At 39.9% G+C, this 19,309-nt stretch overlaps 1 protein-coding gene across 14 annotated transcripts in view; it reads left to right on the top strand.

Moving 5' to 3' along the window:
- Nucleotides 1-19,309, top strand: part of EPB41 (erythrocyte membrane protein band 4.1) — a 197,420-nt gene that overhangs the window by 171,821 nt on the left and 6,290 nt on the right. For all 14 annotated transcript variants that reach the window (XM_035019289.1, XM_035019294.1, XM_035019288.1 and 11 more), the window contains one exon: nucleotides 13,043-13,171. In XM_035019289.1, the coding sequence (XP_034875180.1) occupies nucleotides 13,043-13,171 (129 nt within the window). The remainder of the gene's footprint in view (nucleotides 1-13,042; nucleotides 13,172-19,309) is intronic.

Genomic DNA, 19,309 nt, shown 5'->3' with positions numbered 1-19,309 from the left:
ATCAGGTTGACATTCTTACTGATTATTATACAACCATAGGAAATACCAATATTAATTTTCAAAATAGGAATAAGATTACAAAGATTGATATTAAATTAATATATAGACATTTTTTTTTTTAAAGAGCTTTCCCCCAAGGCATTTGAAGCCGTTCTTTGCTGAACCATAAACTTGCCATGTTTTGTTAAAGAGAAGAACGTAGAAACAAAGCACTCGCAATTAACTGATCTAATCAGGATTGGATTCTACATGTTTTAGTTTGCATGTTGCAGACCATTTGGGGGTATTACTTAAATAGACTGTTGATAAGTTAAGTGACTGTAATATTTATTGTTTACTTTAGTAAAGAACCAGGAGCTGGACACTACTGCTGGGCATCTTCCTTCTGTGCTTAGCAAGATAACCTCGATTCCTGCTGGTTCTGTGGGCATTTGCGGTGCAAAGCGTTTCTTACTGGGTTTGCAAAGCAAGGGTAATGTGCTCTGTGGGTGAATGTGTGTCTGTGCACAACCCTGTCCCTCAATCCCGTTGCCACCTTCTGCTCACTCCCTTTTTCTTACCAAATTAATTTTTTTAATTATGTAAATCTTATTAAAAAGTCCAGATCCCCTTTGTGTGACATACGGAAACACCAATAACAGTTTAATGTATTAACTTTCCCTGAGGTATTTGCATTTGAACAGGCCACAAAGTCATTGCAAAGATGGTAACATTACAGAGCTGATCGTATCATTGAACAGCATGTGTAGGGCCAGTCCTAGGTCTCTGGTAAAATCGAGGAGTGCCTGGCTGGCTCATTCCGTGGAGCATGTGTCTCTTGATCGCGGGGTTGTGAGTTCAAGCCCCACATTGGGTATGGAGATTACCTAAAAAATTTTTTTTTTAAAAAGAATGGTGGATATCATATCAGGGTGCCTGGGTGGCTCAGTTGGTTAAGCGACTGCCTTCAGCTCAGGTCATGATCCTGGAGTCCCTGGATCAAGTCCCGCATCGGGTTCCTGGCTCAGCAGGGAGTCTCCTTCTCCCTTTGACCCTCCCCCCTCTCATGTCTCTCTCTCTCTCTCTCATTCTGTCTCTCAAATAAATAAATAAAATCTTTAAAAAAAATAAAAAATAAAAAATAATTTAAAGAACGGTAAAATAGAATGAAGAGAATGTGAAAACCAATGGTAGTTTAATAGATGTGGTAGATTTAGGGTTCCATTGTGGAAAGTGACTATAGAGGTAGTATGTTAAATCTTAGACTCTTTTTACAGAAAATTTAATAATTTCAGGAAGCAAAATCTGTGGGTAGTAACATAGATATGATTTGGGCTTAGAAACAACAGTAAATCTATTAAGCTTTAAATGATTATAAATTTTGTGACTAATCAGACATGTTTTTCCTAATTTTCTTTCTTAACAGACAGTATATATCTCAAAACTTTCATGAGGATCTCGGCTCAGGAATATTTATTAAATAGTCTCATAGTGTGCCTATTTTAATTCTTATATTCTGTCACAATTTCTTTCTTCAAAATTCTGTCTGGTGATGTTCTCTAAGATATAAGGAGAACCTGGCTGAGAACTTGCTAAGCCAAAAGGAAGACCAGCCTTAGTTAAATCTATAGGATTGGCCCACTTTGGGTGCTTAAGAAACACTTCCAAGTAGGGACTAGGTGCCTTTATTGCTCTGGTTCATGTTTCTTTGCAAAAAGTAAAATTTTAAGAAATAGAGTACAAAGACAAATAGTATCTAGTATTTACCCATCATTTCATTGTGAACACCTGTGCAGTGAACTCTCATGATAACCATAACAGTGATGTTCTTACTTCTTTTTTTTTTTTTTAAAGATTTTATTTATTTATTTGACAGAGAGCGAGATAGTGAGAGCAGGAACACAAGCAGGGGGAGTGGGAGAGGGAGAAGCAGGCTTCCTGCTGAGCAGGGAGCCTAATGCAGGGCTTGATCCCGGACCCTGGGACCATGGCCTGAGCGGAAGGCAGATGCTTAATGACTGAGCCACCCAGGTGCCCCTGTTCTTACTTCTTCTGATAAAACAGAGTCTCAGAGGTTGAGAGGCCTGCCCAGGAACGAGCAGTTTTTAAGTGAAAGAACTGGAACTAGAACCCAGGTCTTCGATGTTTCAGTCCGGTGACTTTCTATCCTGCCACAGCTGTCTCCTAAGTCACTCAGTCCCCAGATGAAAATGTGGTAAAAGTTACAGAGTGTGAATTAAGGAGAAAGTTGGAATTTGTGAGACCCTAATGATTTATGAAACTGGGTATTAAAAATGGCTCTCAGAAAAGAAAATGGTTCTCTAAGATCCTGAAGCCACTGATGAATTGATTCATTAATGCTGGATTCCCTTCATATTAAGTTAAATGCCCCAGGTTGAGTCCCAGGATGTCCCAGAACCTGAAATAGGATCTCTCTCAGTGTATAGGAACCAGAAGATAAGGATGAAAAATGAGGCCTTGCCTGAGGTTGAAACAGAGGTGTCATGGCTTTTGTTTGGCCCTGGGATGATCTGGTTTCTGGTATTAAAATCATTCAATAGGGGTGCCTGGGCGGCTCAGTCAGGTTAAGGGTCCGACTCTTGATCTCAGCTCAGGTCTTGATCTCAGGGTTGTGAGTTCAAGCCCCATGTTTATATATTTTATAAACAATAAAAATATATTTATTATTAAAAATAATAAAATAAAAAGCAAAAAATCATTCAATAAAAGGAATTAAATTTTTTAGAAGAAAGTAATTAGTAGTTTCCTTTACATGTTTATTGGAGATATTTAGGTCAATAGCTTAAATTCCCATCAATTAAATCAAACCTCACACACAACGTCAAAAGAAAACTCGATTGATATCCAGAAGCAAACAAACCAAAAACACCTCATTGTGAAACCAAATGACGTTTTGTATCTCTAAGAATTATTCGAGCTTCATCAAAAAAAGTATTTTTGGTATTCTGTGCCTGAGTCCCCAAGTATATTTATGTCAGGGTCAAACCCTTTGCTGACTTGGAGTAGAATGTTTGAGATGGTTTAAGATGGTGTTAGTAAAGTGTGTTAGACCAGGATATTCATGCAATTTAGTGACAGAATTTGTATTTTGGTCTGGCTGGACTATGAACATTTTTTTGCAGTTATTATTTGTGTTTCCTACTTCTCAGTTTCGTCCATTCGATAAAGTAAAATGTCACCTTAGCATGTTAATGGCCCTCTCTTAAAATTTGTCTGGTTTTTAGCAAGTAAGAACACCCATATTTATCCGTATTTGTCTATACTATCCATTTGAACATGGACATATATGAAGATAAATTTTTCATAGGTATTCTAGAGATAGATCTTTGGAAACATTGAATAAAATATTAGGGAAAGGCATTTTTTTTTCAAACTCAAAATTCAACGTATATTGATTCCCGGGCTCTCATTAGAAGTTAGCTTTATAACTGACATGATTATTTTCTTCTTTCAAAATTGTTCTGTCAACTGTCTAATTCTGCTTGTATGGACTCAATAACATTACTGACTGGCTTATTTTGGTGCTTAGTGTAACAGTATCATACCTGAGAATGCACTAAAAAATTAACAAGACACTGTAATTAAACTCGAGACCAGCTTTGATAAAAGTTGCCTTTTCCCCAAGTTTCCACCATTGCCGCCACCATAAGATATATTTATCTTGTGTAAATATACTTAACTGCCATCTGTACATATCATTGTCAGTATCGTCAATTAAATCTAAGCACCCTAGGATTGGATCACTTCTTTCTTTCATCTATCCCCAAATCACCTAAAAGACATTTCTCTTCCGAGATGACAAACAACCGTTTATTGAATTTATTCAGTCATTCTTATGTTTTATACTTGATTGCAATAAAATAAGATTTAAGCCTGAGGTGCAGGGCACTCAGGCAATAAATAAATAAATAAATAAAAGAAAAATATAAATCATTCTGATTGAAGTGTGATAGTGTTGATTTGTAGTATATATCACTTAATCTACAGTTACTGTTCAGGTCAAGTTTTAGGATTCTTTGATCTTTAATATTTTATATTCCAGTTGCTGTCATGACTGGCAAGAGAATGATAATTTTCTTTGTATGTCTTTACTGGTTTCAGAGCCATGTTACCTAATAAGAAAATCTACTAAGGAATTAAGTCACAGATACAACCATATTTTCGTTCACATTCCTGAGAATAGCCTTGCCATCTTTAAATCAGAAAACATTAAAATATAATGAAGCTACACCTTTTAAGTTGAGCTATTTCTTTTCCACCCAGATACATTAAGTCCACAATCATTGACTTTGACTTTCAAAATCCACTTGCTAAATTACTAAGGTTTTATATTATCCTTATAAAAGAGAATGTTTGTATTAGTTACCAGTTGCTTACATTACTTACCATTCTTTCTATTAACTACTTTTCCTTTTAGGAAACTATTTTAACTGTTTTTTTAAAGATTTTACTTATTTATTTGAGAGACTGAGAGATAATGAGAGAGAGCACGAGCGGGGAGGAGAGGGAGAAGCAGAGAGCTCCATGAGGGGCTTAGGGCCCAGGACCCTGGGATCATGACCTGAGCCGAAGGCATATGCTTAACCAACTGAGCTACCCAGGTGCCCCTATTTTTAACTGTTTTTAAATGGTTGGAGGACATTAAGGATTTATCAGCACTTCATAAATTGTTTACCAGACTCTTCAGGTTTTGCAGATTACTTCATTATGAAACCAGATACAAAAGCTTGCATAAGAAAATAATTAAATAACATTTTTTATAACAAAAGTAATGCATATTCATTTAGAAAGGTTAGGAAATACAGAAAAATACAAAGAAATTATTTGCAATTCTTGGGGTGCCTGGCTGGCTCAGTTGGTAGAGCATATGACTCTTGATCTCGGGGTCATGAGTTCAAGTCCCACGTTGGGCATAGAGTTTACTTTAAAAAAAAAATTATTTGCATTTCTGCTGCTACTACTACTGATATTTTATTTTTTTTTTTTAAGATTTTATTTATTTATTTGACAGAGACACAGCGAGAGAGGGAACACAAGCAGGGGAAGTGGGAGAGGGAGAAGCAGGCTTCCTGCTGAGTAGGGAGCCCAGTGTGGGGCTCGATCCCAGGACTCTGGGATCATGACCTGAGCCGAAGGCAGACGCTTAACGACGGAGCCACCCAGGCGGCTCTAGTACTGATATTTTAATATGCCCTGAAGTCTTTTTCATGTGTGTAGTTATACACAGGAAAATATAATTTTTAAATGGGTAAGAAATAAAGCACATAGCACATTACCAAGGGGAGGGTTTAGTCTTTGAAGTTAGCATTTTTGCCTTCTTCCCTCATTCCCACATTTAATTATGGTCCTGAGATGAAAGTAGTTCCCTGAAATCACATGGCAACTTGGCAGTGATACTGCTGTTCTTCACTTCGACCTTATTGTGTACCCAGGATTTTAATATATAGAAAAATAAAATGAGACAATAGCAGGTTCTTTTCTTCCTTCTAATACAGAAAGGAATTGCTTTTCCATTGCCACCCAGAGATAAAAAGCAGTCTTCACTAAAGCAGGAAACAGGTGATCAAATATGTGTGGGAAAAATTACTACATGGCCCCTCCAGAAAAAAACATACGGTTTTTTTCTTATGTGGCAAAATTTTAGGGAAGTTTTCAGGATTTATTTTCATTGTGATGTTTATAGGATAAGATAGTCTTGTAAGCATAACTGTGGTTCTTTCATTGGTCTAAGGTATAAGTGCCTTGCTTCAAAAACAACCTGAAGAGAAAAAGTCTCTGGATTGCATTTAATGGAGTGGCACTGCTCTTAATGATGTCTGGGATCTTTAAGTCAAGGGAGAGGTAATTTATAACTCACAAGGGCACATACCTACACAGGGTTTGGTGATCCTGAGACATAATCCTTCTAAATAAATAACTTTTCAAGAGAAAGTCTTTAGAAAGAAAAACATTTGTTTTTTTTTCCCCCAAAGAAAATACTTAATTATCATACTTAGCAGGTACCATTCACTTTTTAAATAAAATTGGAAACTTTCCAGTAGTATTCTCGATTAAATATTTGTCTAACATTCTTGCTTCTCCTATTCTGGAAACCAACCCGATAGCCTGGCTGTACTTTGTACAGGCAGCTGGTCTTACTACTGTAGCATCTTTCTTCTTCTAGATCCCCCATCAGTCCAGATAAGCAACGTCTGGATTAACACCTTTGAATCACATTACGTCTCAATTTTGTCAGTTACTGTGGGAGCTTCAGACGCAGTCCTATATTTGTTCATACCCTGACAAGATTCCTTTAAAGTTTACAGGCCGGTTTGGTATATGCTGTCGTGCAGAGTCTATTTATTTGAGAGAGAGAGACTGAGAGAGAGAGAGCATGGGGGGGGGGTCGGGAGGGTCAGAGGGAGAAGCAGACTCCCTGCCGAGCAGGGAGCCCGATGCGGGACTCGGTCCCGGGACTCCAGGATCACGACCTGAGCCGAAGGCAGTCGCTTAACCGACTGAGCCACCCAGGCGCCCCAGAGTCTTATATAATCCAGTGGCCCTTGCTGATGTCAATAGCTAAAGGCGCAACACTGCCAGTTAACATTCCTCACTTACGTTACTTGCCCAAGTTTGGGAGTCGTGTCATGGAGATTTTAATATCTTCTTTTTGTCTCCATCTTCTCTTCTGGCTTTTCAGCCTTCTCCTTATTTTTAAAAGTATAGTGTTGGGCACTGAAATCAGATTCTGCCAAGAGGACTTTGGACGAGGGGCGCCTGGGTGGCTCAGTCGTTAAGCGTCTGCCTTCGGCTCAGGTCATGATCCCAGGGTCCTGGGATCGAGCCCCGCATCGGGCTCCCTGCTTGGCGGGGAGCCTGCTTCTCCCTCTCCTCCTCCCCCTGCTTGTGTTCCTGCTCTAGCTCTCTCTCTGTCAAATAAATAAATAAAATCTTAAAAAAAAAAAGAGGACTTTGGACGATCTTGGTACTTCTCGAAAGTATTGTCAGGTTTGGTGCACATTCTTTTGAACAAAATAGGACATGTCCTCTGGTCTTACTTGAAATATTTTGTTGCCATGGATGAAATGGGCTTTAGAACCAGAAACCAACTTGAGTTTAAACCCTAGCTCCATCACTTCGCTAGCTCTGAGTTGCTTAACCTCTCTATATCTCTAAAGTAGAGATCATGACTACTGCATAGTGAGGTTATGAAAAATTAAGTGAGGAAACATATTAAAGTGACCAGTGTACTATCTGGCGTGTTGTGAACATGAATAATGTCAGTTTTTGTCTTATTTTACTGATGTAGGAGATAAAAACCCTGGATGAGAGAGTGGGTCTGGTCAAGTGGGCCACTCTATGTTCTTTCCTTTCCTTTTTTTTTTTCTTCAGTGTGTGTGTGAGGGGGTGCAGGGGAGAGGGAGAGAATTTTAAGCAGGCACCATGCCCAGCTGACAAGGGCTTGATCTCACAACACTGAGATCATGACCTAAGCCAAAATCAAGAGTTGGGTGCTTAACCAACTGAGCCACCCAGGCGCTGCCACTTTTTATGTTCTTTCTAAACATGCCTTTTCAGTTTTTAAATAGCACAAGGCCAAGTAGAAGTTCTCAAGTCACCTGGATTTATTGAATATACTTTCAACAAGTTTTTACTGAACATTACGTGCCAAAAACTGAACAAGAGAGATACAGAGCTAAGTAACAGGAAATCCTTATCTCCACTACCCTTCCCCCCCACCCCATCCCCCCACTAAGGAACTCACAGTCTAAGGGGAAAGATGGATTACTAAACCAGTAATGACAAGGTGCAATAGGAACAAAGAGGAATAGTATCTACATACTTTAGGTAGTCAGGGGAAAACTTCCAGAACTGACACTTGAGCTGAGCATGGACTTCCAGGCAGAAGGAACAATATTGACAATATTTACAAAGGCAGGGAGGTAAAAGAAAGCATGTGCTGTTCCAGGAACTGCAAATAGTTTTGAATTAATGGAAAGAAGGTTATCTGTGGAGGTATGACAGGGTGAAGCTGGAAAGAGAGGTAAGAGTCATATTTTAAAGTATTTTCTATGTCTTACTAAAGGGTCTTAACTTTAACGAGAGGCAGTGAAGAACCACCAAAGGGTTTTAAGCTGCAAAATGGAGTTCTCAATGTTTCATTTTAGAAATAAATACTTTAGGGGCACCTGGATGGCTCAGGTCATGATCCCGGAGTCCCAGGATTGGGAATGAGCCCTGAGCAGGGCTACCCCCTCAGCGGGGAGTCTGCTTCTCCCTCTGCCCCTCCCCCAGCTTGTGCTCTCTCTCTCTCTCTCTCTCTCTCAAGATAAATAAAATCTTAAAAATAGAGAAATAAACACTAGCAGCAGAGTAGAGGATGTGTTCAAGGAAGGTTTGAGATGAGAAAGAAGGAAGGAAAAAAGCAAAGAAGAAAAACTAGGGCATTAGTAGTAAGCTAAGTGAAGCATTACAAGGGCCTGAATGAAGGTAGTAAACGTGGGAATAGAAACAGATAGATAGGGCAATATTAAAATAGAATGGAAATGCCTTGCAGTAATTTACAGGTGTTGATGGATGAGTATAAGGAAGGCATTGAAGATGATTTCAGGATTCTGGCATGGAAGACTGGATGGATGATGGTGCCATTTACCAATATAACAGAAATGATGGAGGAAGTTGGGGTGGCAGGTCCAGGCAACAGCAGAGATGAGCTTAGTTTGGGGCATATTGCATTCCATATGGCTGGGAAGATGTCCAGTAAGTAGTTGGCTGTGTCCAGATCTGGACAACAGCACCAACTGGGGAGGTTGATTTGACCATATGTGAGAATGCTCTAAGTGGTAATCTTACCCAACTGTTACTAATTTTCCTTTTATTTCCAGTGACTGACATGTATTAAGTGGTCAGTAAATATTTGTCGAATTGATGTTACTGTGGCTGCAGCTTTTATCGGTGGTCTCCTCTGTACATGCTTTGAAAAAAAAAAAAATCATTGCTCGATCTAGTTTTACTCAACAGTAGGCAACTTTGGGCCAGATGTTGCTTGCCTAAGCAGTGTTCAACTCACAAATGGCTTCTTCATGACAGAAGTATTACTTGAGCAAACTGGTATAAAATTGGCTCTAACTTGATTTTCTTAGGTATTTTCCTGGTTCTAAATCAGCCTTCTCAATTGTAACAAAATTGTTTGGAAAAGCCGTGAAGTTTTTCTCCATGTGAGTGGGCTTGGATATGCTATTCACAGTGCTAAAGCTAGCATAATAGCAATTTAAGAAAATCTATTTGTTTATTACCAGCTGATCTATTTTTGGACAGCTCTAACAGCTTGTCTGACTCAAAAGAAATGGTGAGAAAAGTGCCCTAGAGAGTAATACAGTGTGTAAATAATAACAACTAATTTATTCCATTTAATAAGGCCCTAGCATATTATAGGTACTCAGAATGTTGGTTGAATTAAGTGACTGTATATGATACTTAAGAATTTACAAAGTGCTGGGGCGCCTGGGTGGCTCAGTTGGTTAAGCGACTGCCTTCGGCTCAGGTCATGATCCTGGAGTCCCGGGATCGAGTCCCGCATCGGGCTCCCTGCTCGGCAGGGAGCCTGCTTCTCCCTCTGACCCTCCCCCCTCTCATGTGCTCTCTGTCTCTCTCATTCTCTCTGTCTCAAATAAATAAATAAAATCTTAAAAAAAAAAAAAAGAATTTACAAAGTGCTTTCACATATATATATATTTTTTTGATCTTCAGAACCCCATGAGTCAAACCAGGTATTATTCTCATTTTAAATATGAGGAAATTCACATACTCTTAGCAATAATATTTTATGTATCTCTGATTCGTCTGCAAACAGAGACAGTTTCTGTTGTCCTCTCTTAGTCTCATTTTTCATGCCCTATGTAATCTTCATAATCAGTCCATGAAAGACCTGCCTAATCTGAATTCAACTTGTACCACTTTGAGATGCGCTTGAGTTGACGGTTTCAAGATGGCTTAGAAGTAAAGTTGGCCTGATATTCTTGAATGTGGTGCATCTTGCCTTGCCCTAATAGGGCACTGGTTTATATTCATCACAATGTAGGTTGGTTTACAAGTTAAGGTTAAAAAAATATAATGCATGTCATGTGATTTGAGGACTAACGTGTAAGCTGATCCAAGCACATGTCATTGACTCCAGGAATACCTTTTTAAAAGAGTCATTTTCTGTTAGTAAGTTACTAGGTGGTATGTAATACGGGAAGTTGATCTTACCAAAATTTCAGGCCTACGTGGCCTTCTGGTGAGCACATGCACATGTTTACTTTTCCTGACATTTGGCTTCAGTCAGCCTGTTGGTTTTTCACATGGCTCATATTCTTTTTTTTACTCATGTGAATTCCTTCTCTTCTACCTTTAGCACCTTTCTTTAAACTTTGGGATTATGTCCATCCATGGTGATGTTATCTCATCATCCACATTCTTTTGGAAGTGCTCATTTTAGGTCTGTTTTTCCTGTGGTGTGAGGCACTTGGCCCAGGATGGGACTGTTTCCAGAACTTACTTCTTAGGCATGAAGATAGGTCATTCATCTGTGAAGAAATGTATCTCGGGGTGCTTGGGTGGCTCAGTCGGTTAAGCGTCTGCCTTTGGCTCAGTTCATGATCTCAGAGTCCTGGGATCGAGTCCCACATCGGGCTCCCTGCTCAGTGGGGAATCTGCTTCTCCCTCCCCCTCTGCCTCTCCCCCCTGCTTGTGTGCTCTATCTCAAATAAATAAAAAAATAATAATAATAATAAATAACCTTTTAAAAAATATATCTCAGCTTCTTTATTATGTTTACAAAGAAATACTTCACTATTTTTGGTATTTAATTTCATGACAATGGTTGGATTAAGTTTGTTCTGGATGTATTCGATGTTTTAGTGCCTGGAGATTTTAGCTTCTCCATCAGGGGCTGTTATGATGATATTTATGGTTTGAAGATACGAAACATTTTTCAAACTGATCAGGCTTCTGGAGAATATGTTTCGATAGGCTCATAAATTGCATTGTTCCCTGTGCATAGTAATGAGTTAGGTATTTAGGAATGGCAAAGTAACTGCTTTAAGTATGAAGAGTAGGAGTTATACAGGCAAGATCATAGTAACACAGTAACACAAAGTGCTTGGTACTGTGTGAGGCACATCAAAATTATTTCTCAAGTTAACAGGGTTATAGAGATAAGACCAAAACAAGGTTGGAACTGCTTAAGCCACTAATATATTTATCAATGAAGAGCAGTTGTTCCTTTTGGCTACCTCAGGAGCCAAGATTCTTGGTTTATATTAATACTAATATTTTTGAGACCTATTAAAAATTATTGTTGATTCTCAGAGTTCACGATATTCCCTACTTATTCCTAATCTTCTTGCTTCATTTGTAGAATATAAATGGCATTCGAACAGAGGAGGTGGCTGCCGTGACAAAGGGGCCATCTACCAACCCTGACTCTGAATGGGATGGTCCCAAGCACTCAGTAATTCCTAGTAAGAGCCAAATGACCACCCCGTCGGAGTCTCCACAAAGCTTTGAGTTTGGCTCCCTCTCCATAAGCAGCAAGGAGACAGAAGAGAAGGAGCAGGGGGCAGCTGGCTATCTTGATGTTAAGAAAATGCCGAGAGGCTCAAGTGGGGAATGTATAGGAGTGGAGGAACAGGCCAGTGCCTTAAAGTTCTCAGTATCACCAGCTTCCTCTCAGCTGCAACTTGGTGAAAAAAAGGCAGAGAGTAGTGAAGAATATGTTACACCAGGAGAGCCACTTGGAAAGCAAAATGGATCATTTCATGACTCTCGTGTGGGTAACCAGTTCCCCACCCTCATTCGAAGTTTCCAGGTAGTAACCGATTCAGTGATGCAGGTCTAATGACTCACTTTGGTTGAGGGCCAGAATCTGCTCTGTGGAGGAGGTGGTGGTGGTGGTGAGGGCAGTCGCCTCTCTGCTTTTTTGAGAATCACAGAATAAAATCGAAGCCCTTGATTACTACAAATAAATTTTTTCAGAGGAATTAACTCCATGGCTAGAAATGCTGTCTCCCCCGAGGACTTAAAACTCTTGGGGGTAAATTCCAGCTGCTTATCTTTATGAAGCTGATGTGAGTGGGTTCCTCTTTTCCTTGCTTAAGTATGGGCTATATAAAGAGGTGAATTTCTGAGACTTCTGTGATGAAGAGAGCTATTAGTGTTCTGGGGCCATGCTCAAAAAATTCAAATATTTTTCGTTAAAAGAGACAACTGGTTTTTTTTTTTTTTGAGATTTCAGACCCCAAATAATTATTTCTGTACTGCAGCCACATGGTACAGCCCACCACTCCCACTGACCCACTCACAAGGGCTTCCATGCTCATAGGCACTAATCTCCTGTGCTAAGGTAGATGGCCACTTAACTTCATCACAATCAAATGGTAGTTTTAGGGTGATTTATAGTCTTTGGCAAGGTGAGCTGATGGACAAGAAGCCTTTAATATTCCACTAATGTTCATTCTTCTTAAATTCTGAGATTAATCACCAGGTGGTGGTAGAAGTGATGATTTTCTTTCCAGTTTTCCAAATACTGTTCCTTCTCAATAAATCCAAAGTGAATGTCTGACATTGATTTGAAAGAAGTTAATGAATTCCAAGATAAAGTATTCCAATGTCATTGCTATTTCACGTCCCATTTGTAGTTAGTGGAGGAAATGCGACTGATTTTCTTAATTATAATGGCACAGTCACAAGGACAAACAAAAGGGACTGCTGTTTGGCAAACAGTTTTATATTCAAATTCTGAAGGTCAATCTAAAGTGTTTTGTATCACTGATCATAACCGTCTGATCTTAAAGCTTTCCATTAAGTATATGAAAATGATTACAGTAATGCTGTTTTTAAATATCCCTCATGATTTGACACCTTGTCAAGGCTACTTGGAATAGTGTCCAAGTCTTGGGCAGAGACTGAGCTAGCCCTTTGCTTGATTAGAGCTATCACTTTGATCAGATCAATGTCAGAAGATTAGTTCTCCACAGGCTTCTGAAGACTCTGGTAACTCTGTTTCTTTACTGCTTCACAGCCTCCCCTGGTGAAGACTCAGACTGTCACCATCTCAGATACTGCCAACGCTGTGAAAAGTGAAATCCCAACCAAAGATGTCCCTATTGTTCACACTGAGACCAAGACCATCACTTATGAGGCTGCCCAGGTGGGACATGATATGCTGTTTCAGAAGCAAAGACTAGAGTAAACACAATAAATAACCTTCATTCTTTAGAGTCTGTAATCATTTGCTGCAGGTAATGCTAGGCTTTTCTGGGGTGATTCTTTTTATTTATTTATTTATTTTTAAAGATTTTATTTATTTGACAGAGAGAAAGAGACAGTGAGAGAGGGAACAGACGCAGGGGGAGTGGGAGAGGGAGAAGCAGGCCCCCCACGGAGCAGGGAGCCCGATACAGGGCTCCATCCCAGGACCCTGGGACCATGACCTGAGCCGAAGGCAGACACTTAACTGACCAAGCCACCCAGGCACCCCTGGGGTAATTCTTTTTAGAAGAGATCACTGATCTAAGGATGTCCCAAAGTACTTCACTAAAAGCAAAATTGTCTCGCATCTGATTGCTTATATCCTCCACCCAATTCAATTAGGGAAGGCGGTCTAGTGTAATGGTTCAGAACATGGGCTTTGGGTCACACAAACCTGAGCTCAGGTTCTGGCTCCTCCACTTACTCCAATTACTACAAGTAATTGAATGTCTCTGAGCCTTGATTGCTGCCCCCCCATCTACCCCCCCACCCCACCCATGATGTTAGTATCTGCCTCATGATTTTATTTTTAAAATTTTTTTAAAAGATTTTATTTCTTTGAGAGAGAGCGAGCATGAGCAGAGGGAGGGGCAGAGGGAGAAGCAGACTCCCTGCTGAGTAGGGAGCCTGACACAGCTCAATCCCAGGACTCTGGGATCATGACCTGAGCCAAAGGCAGACACTTTAACTGACTGAGCCACCTAGGCACCCCTGCCTCATGATTTTATTATGAAGATTGTATAAGATATGACACTGTATGGACTTGACTTGAGCATCATGCCTGAAAGTGTAAATAAGTAACAGCTACAATATAATTTATGGGGTGCCTGGCTGGCTCAGTTGGAGGAGCATGCAACTCTTGATCCTGGGGTTGTGAGTTCAAGCTCCATGTTGGGTGTAGAGATTACTTAAAAATAAAATCTTTTAAAAAATTATTAAAATTTATTACAATTAAATTTAAAATCACACAAGAATTTAAGTATTTAAAATTTTTGTTTAAAAATTTTATTTACTTTTAGTAAAAATCCTCCTTCATTATTGGTAATTTGAATGAGCTAAGACTTGCTTTATGTTGAATTATTTTTTTCCTTTCTTTTATTCATAGAAGCCAAAAGTTAGAAAAAGTTTTCCCCCTATAAACTGACAAGCAAATATAAACAGATATTTGTTGAGCATTTATGTATTAGGCCAAAGAAACTAAAATTGGATGAAGAGTTAGACAATGTGAGATTATATGAAAGGTTGTTCGGGGCGCCTGGGTGGCTCAGATGGTTGAGCGTCTGCCTTTGGCTCGGGTCATGATCCCGGGCTTCTGGGATCGAGTCCCGCATCGGGCTCCCTACTGGGTGGGGAGCCTGCTTCTCCCTCTGCCTCTGCCTCTCTCTCTCTCTCTGACTTTCATGAATAAATAAATAAAACATTTTAAAAAAAAAAGAAAGAAAGGTTGTTCCTCTGAGGCTAGCGTAGTCGGGAAAATCCACTCTGAGGAGGCCACATTTGGGCTGAAGCCTGCATGGCAGGAACAAGGCAGCCGTGCGAAGCCCTGGCTGAGTGATTTCACCTAAATCCTTACGGCTGATCCTCACACCATGAACTGGAAGACGATATCCCTTTCAGGAAACGGTGTCACCTTGCCAATTAAGAGCAGGTGCTTTACAATTAGAGTATCCTAACTCAACCACATACTAGCTGGATAACTTTAAACAAATCGCTAATCTTTTCTTTGGGTGTAAAATGGGGCTAGTATCATCTTCCATTGCAAGATTTGGGGGAGGATTCAGTGAAATGATGTCTGTAGAGTGTTTGGTGCATTCGTGGAGCTCACTCACTGTTAGTATGCTTCTTCCATCTCTCTTGGTCTAGAGTGTGGAATTTGGTAAATAATGAGGTTGCTTAGAAGTGTTTTAGCAGTGGTGATAAAGCAGCATCATCGAGGCACTGATTTTTGGAAGGTGATTCCTAAGGCTGTGTGCTGATTTTGTAAAGTAGGGGGATGCTTGGAGACAGGGATATGTCTAGAGCAAGTCTGGGGAGATGCTTGTGAAGAACTGAAGTGTAGCTGGAGGAAATGAGAAGAAAGAGCTGTGTCAAGTCAAGAGAGACAGAAATGAATGAATAGGACTTAGCAGTACAGGGGATTGAAGAAGGAAGGAATAGGAAATTACTTTAAGATTGTGCACATCATTAACCAGAGGATGTAAGAATTACTTTCATATGGTAGGAAACTCTTTAAATTGTTACTGCCATGGAAACAATCTAACTAGCCATCAGTAGGGAGCAGGTTAAATAAGTTATGGTATATCCAATTAGTATAATTCTGTGCAGATTTTAAAAAAGCTTCTGATGGGAATAATCTATGTGATAAATTAATAGATAAAAAAGCACAGTGAGGGGCGCCTGGGTGGCTCAGTCAGTCAGGTGTCCCACTCTTGGTTTCAGCTCAGGTCATGATCTCAGGGTCATGAGATCGAGCCCCGCATCAGGCTCTGTGCTCAGAGGGGAGCCTGCTTGAGATTCTTTCCCTCCCTCTCCTTTTGCCACCCCCTTCTCTCTTGAAAATAAATAAATCCTTAAAAAAAAAAAGCATGGTGGAATATGGTGTAATAATATGCTGTTTATAGGAGGGAAAGAGGAGGCTTGTATATGAATATATTATCTCCTAATGGGTACTCAAAAAGAAAACCCAAAAAGCATTGGTGGCCTCTGATGAAGGGGACTGGGGCTACAGGACTGTGGTCAGGAGTGGGAGGGAGACTGACATTTCACCATATTCTGTTTTGAAATGAATTCTGTAGCATATGCATGAAAGTTGTTAGGACCAGGCTGCCCACAGAAGCCCACATGGTTTGAGTCTAGCCCCTTAAAAAAGGGAAAAGGGAGCAGTCATTCTAAAATATACTCACGTGTAAGAGAAGTGGAGAGGCAGCTTGATGTGCTGGGTAAAGCATGTAGAATTTGGAGTTAGACTTGGATCTTAATTCCAACACTTGCTAGGTTTGTGACCTTTGGCAAGTCACTTAAACTCTGAGCCTTAGTTTTCTCTTCTGAAAAATAACTTTGTAAGGTTATTAAAAGAAAGATAATATTTGCCTGGCATATGGTAGGTAATAAAAAATAGTAGCAATGACTATATTATATTGTTACGTATCTATCTTTATTTCATTTTAACCAGGCTTGAGACAGTCAACCAAAATACACATGACTTCTTATTCATGCTAGACAGTGGCGCATAGTGGGGAAAGTACTAACTTTGGAATAAAATTTCCTGGTTCAAACGTGCTCCATCACTTACTCAGGTTAATCACTCAGTGCCTCATTTTCCTCATTTGTAAAATGGGGCTAATAATAGTTCCACCTTATAGGGTTGTTGCAAGGAATAAATTAATGTGCATTTCAAATTAAGTTGTCACCACCATGGAAACAATCTAAATGTCCATCAATAGCGAACAAATTAAATAAATGGTGGTACATCCAATTAAGGTAATTCCATACAGCTATGAAAAGCCTCTGATGGGTATATGATAAACTGGTAAACAAAAAAGCATAGCGCAATATGGTGTGAGTGATATCTAAAAAAAATGTGCCTGGCACATAATAAACACCAGATAATTATTTGCTATTGTTATTTATGTATGATAACTATTTCTGCTTCTGTTTTTATTATCTTGCCAAACAGGTTAGCCCAGGTACCTTTTTTTTTTTAATTTTACAATTCCCACACTTTGGGGAACATGGTGAGAGGAGGTGGGGAGCCAAAACAGGATTTTACTGTTTGTGTATATGTGCGTGTGTGCATGATTGAGGTAAAGCCTACCTATATAAAGGGAAGTGTACAGTTTTTAAGTGTTCCATTTGATTGATTTTTTTTAAATGATGCTTACCTTTTTTTTAAGATTTTATTTATTTATTTGACAGAGAGAAAGAAAGAGAGAGAGAGAGCACAAGCAGGAGGAGCGGCAGGCAGAGGGGGAGGGAGAAGCAGGCTCCCCGCGGAGCAGGGAGCCCGATGTGGGCCTCGATCCCAGGACTCTGGGATCACGACCTGAGCCAAAGGCAGACACTTAACTGACTGAGCCACCCAGGCGCCCCCATTTGATTGATCTTGACAAATATAAATACCTGTGTCACCAAGACACATTTGGGATACAGAACACTCCCACTGCTCTTGAAACTTTCTTCATAGCCTATTCTAGTTATTCCCTGCACCTCGAGGCAGCCACTACTTTGATTTCCATAACCATAGCTTAGTTTTGCCTGTTCTTGGACTCCATATAAATGGAAGTATCCAGTAGTACAACTTTAGTGTCTGAACATGTTTGTTTAGGTTCGTCAAAGTTATAAGAATCTGTAGTTTACTGGTTTTTATCGTTGAATAGTGTCCCGTTGTACGAGTGTACCACGATTTGTTTATCCTTTCCTTTGTTGATGGACATTTGAGTTGATTCCAGTTTGGAGCAAATGTGAATAAAGCTTCTGGGAACATTCATGCGCAAGTCATCGTGTAGACATATGTTTGCACTTATCTTGGGTAAACACCTAAGAGTGGAATTGCTGGATCATAGGATAAATGGATGTTTAACTTTATAAACAACTCTCAAAGCCACAGCACCATTTTGAGGAAACATTGGTTACAGGGTCAAAGAAGAGAGTCCATGTGTAGGAAGAGTGTAAGTCAGAAATCATACAATGTCTCCTCCATCTTCCACTTCTTCAGAGACAGAAAGCAGGGAGGAAGGGAGTCGCTGGGAGGTAGGAGAATACTATAGAGTCACCGATTTAGTAGAGGTAGAGCTCTTCAAAAAAGTTTAACCCTCCTGGCACATAAATTTATATTCTTATAACAATGTAGAAAGTACTTTTACTTCTACAATCTCTTTAGATCTTTACAACCATGCCATGGTGGGGGCAGAGCTGTGTTAAGTACTGCCTGTTACGAATGAGAAAACTAAAGCTCAGAGACATCAGAATGACTTGCCCGAGATCCCATCGCTAGTTACATCTGAGCTGGAACCCAAACCTCAGTCTGCAGATGAGAAGTTTCTTGCCCTAAGTTCCAGTTCAAACACTGATTAGCTATAGAACCTTGACAAAATTATTTAACTTCTCTGGACCAACTATATAGTGAGGATAATAATAGTACCCACTTCAGATATTGGGAGGTGGAATTGAGGTAACAATTGCATCCTGTGCTTGGCACATAGTAGGAGTACAATAAATGTTCTTTGAGTTTGAATCTAAGGTAGGTAGGTGGGTCTGGGCCGAAGAAAGCATTAGGGTAAGATTTCAGTATCACAGTCATGTCCCCTCTCTTCGTTTGGTCTAGATTTTTACCTGGAAGGGAACTAACTCAGCCAGAGACTCTTCTTCCTAATTCTCTTCTGCTCCTCCTATCTCCCACCCCCCATACCTCAATGTTTTGCCTCAGTGAAATGTGGTTCTGCTCAGAAAAAGGTTGGAGGCCTCTGCGTGTAATACAGATGACTTCTATAAAGAGGGCAGGAAAAGATAGTAACGTAACACTTTTTTTTACTACAGGGTTCTTTTTGAAAAGAATTGCAATCCTCTAAATTTTTTCTGAGCCTGTGTGCAATCCCAGAACCAACTGGTCGTTATTTTCTGGACAGCGTGTTGGCTCTGGGCAGCCCGCATCCTCCTAGTCTCCTCGGTTTCCCTCCCAGTCACGGGACTGTCAGCAGTTCTGAGTCCTGCTACCAGCCCAGTGGCTACTGATAACCATCTCTCTTCCTTTTTGCTAGTGTCCTTTCTCAGCCTGATCATAATACATTTGTTTTGGTCATAATATGGCGAGCTCTAGAGAAACAAGAAGTCGCCCTAGCCCTGTTCTCTGCATAGATTAGTTGCATAGCCCAGCATTCTAAATACTTTTAAACCCTCCCTAATCAGGATGGTCCATTTCAATAATAGTTTTGTTGTCAGAAATGTCATTGAGATATCATGTAGGTTTCCTCCCATGGTGTTGTCTTAAAGGGACATTTCCTGTCTCCTTGGTTCCAGGCTCCCATCTCAGTCTTCAAAG

The sequence above is a fragment of the Mirounga leonina genome, unplaced genomic scaffold (genome assembly GCF_011800145.1).
Source record: "Mirounga leonina isolate KUSES-001 unplaced genomic scaffold, KU_Mleo_1.0 Mir_173, whole genome shotgun sequence".
In the NCBI taxonomy this organism is placed as follows: Eukaryota; Metazoa; Chordata; class Mammalia; order Carnivora; family Phocidae; genus Mirounga; species Mirounga leonina.
This window is presented reverse-complemented; position numbering and strand designations above follow the sequence as displayed.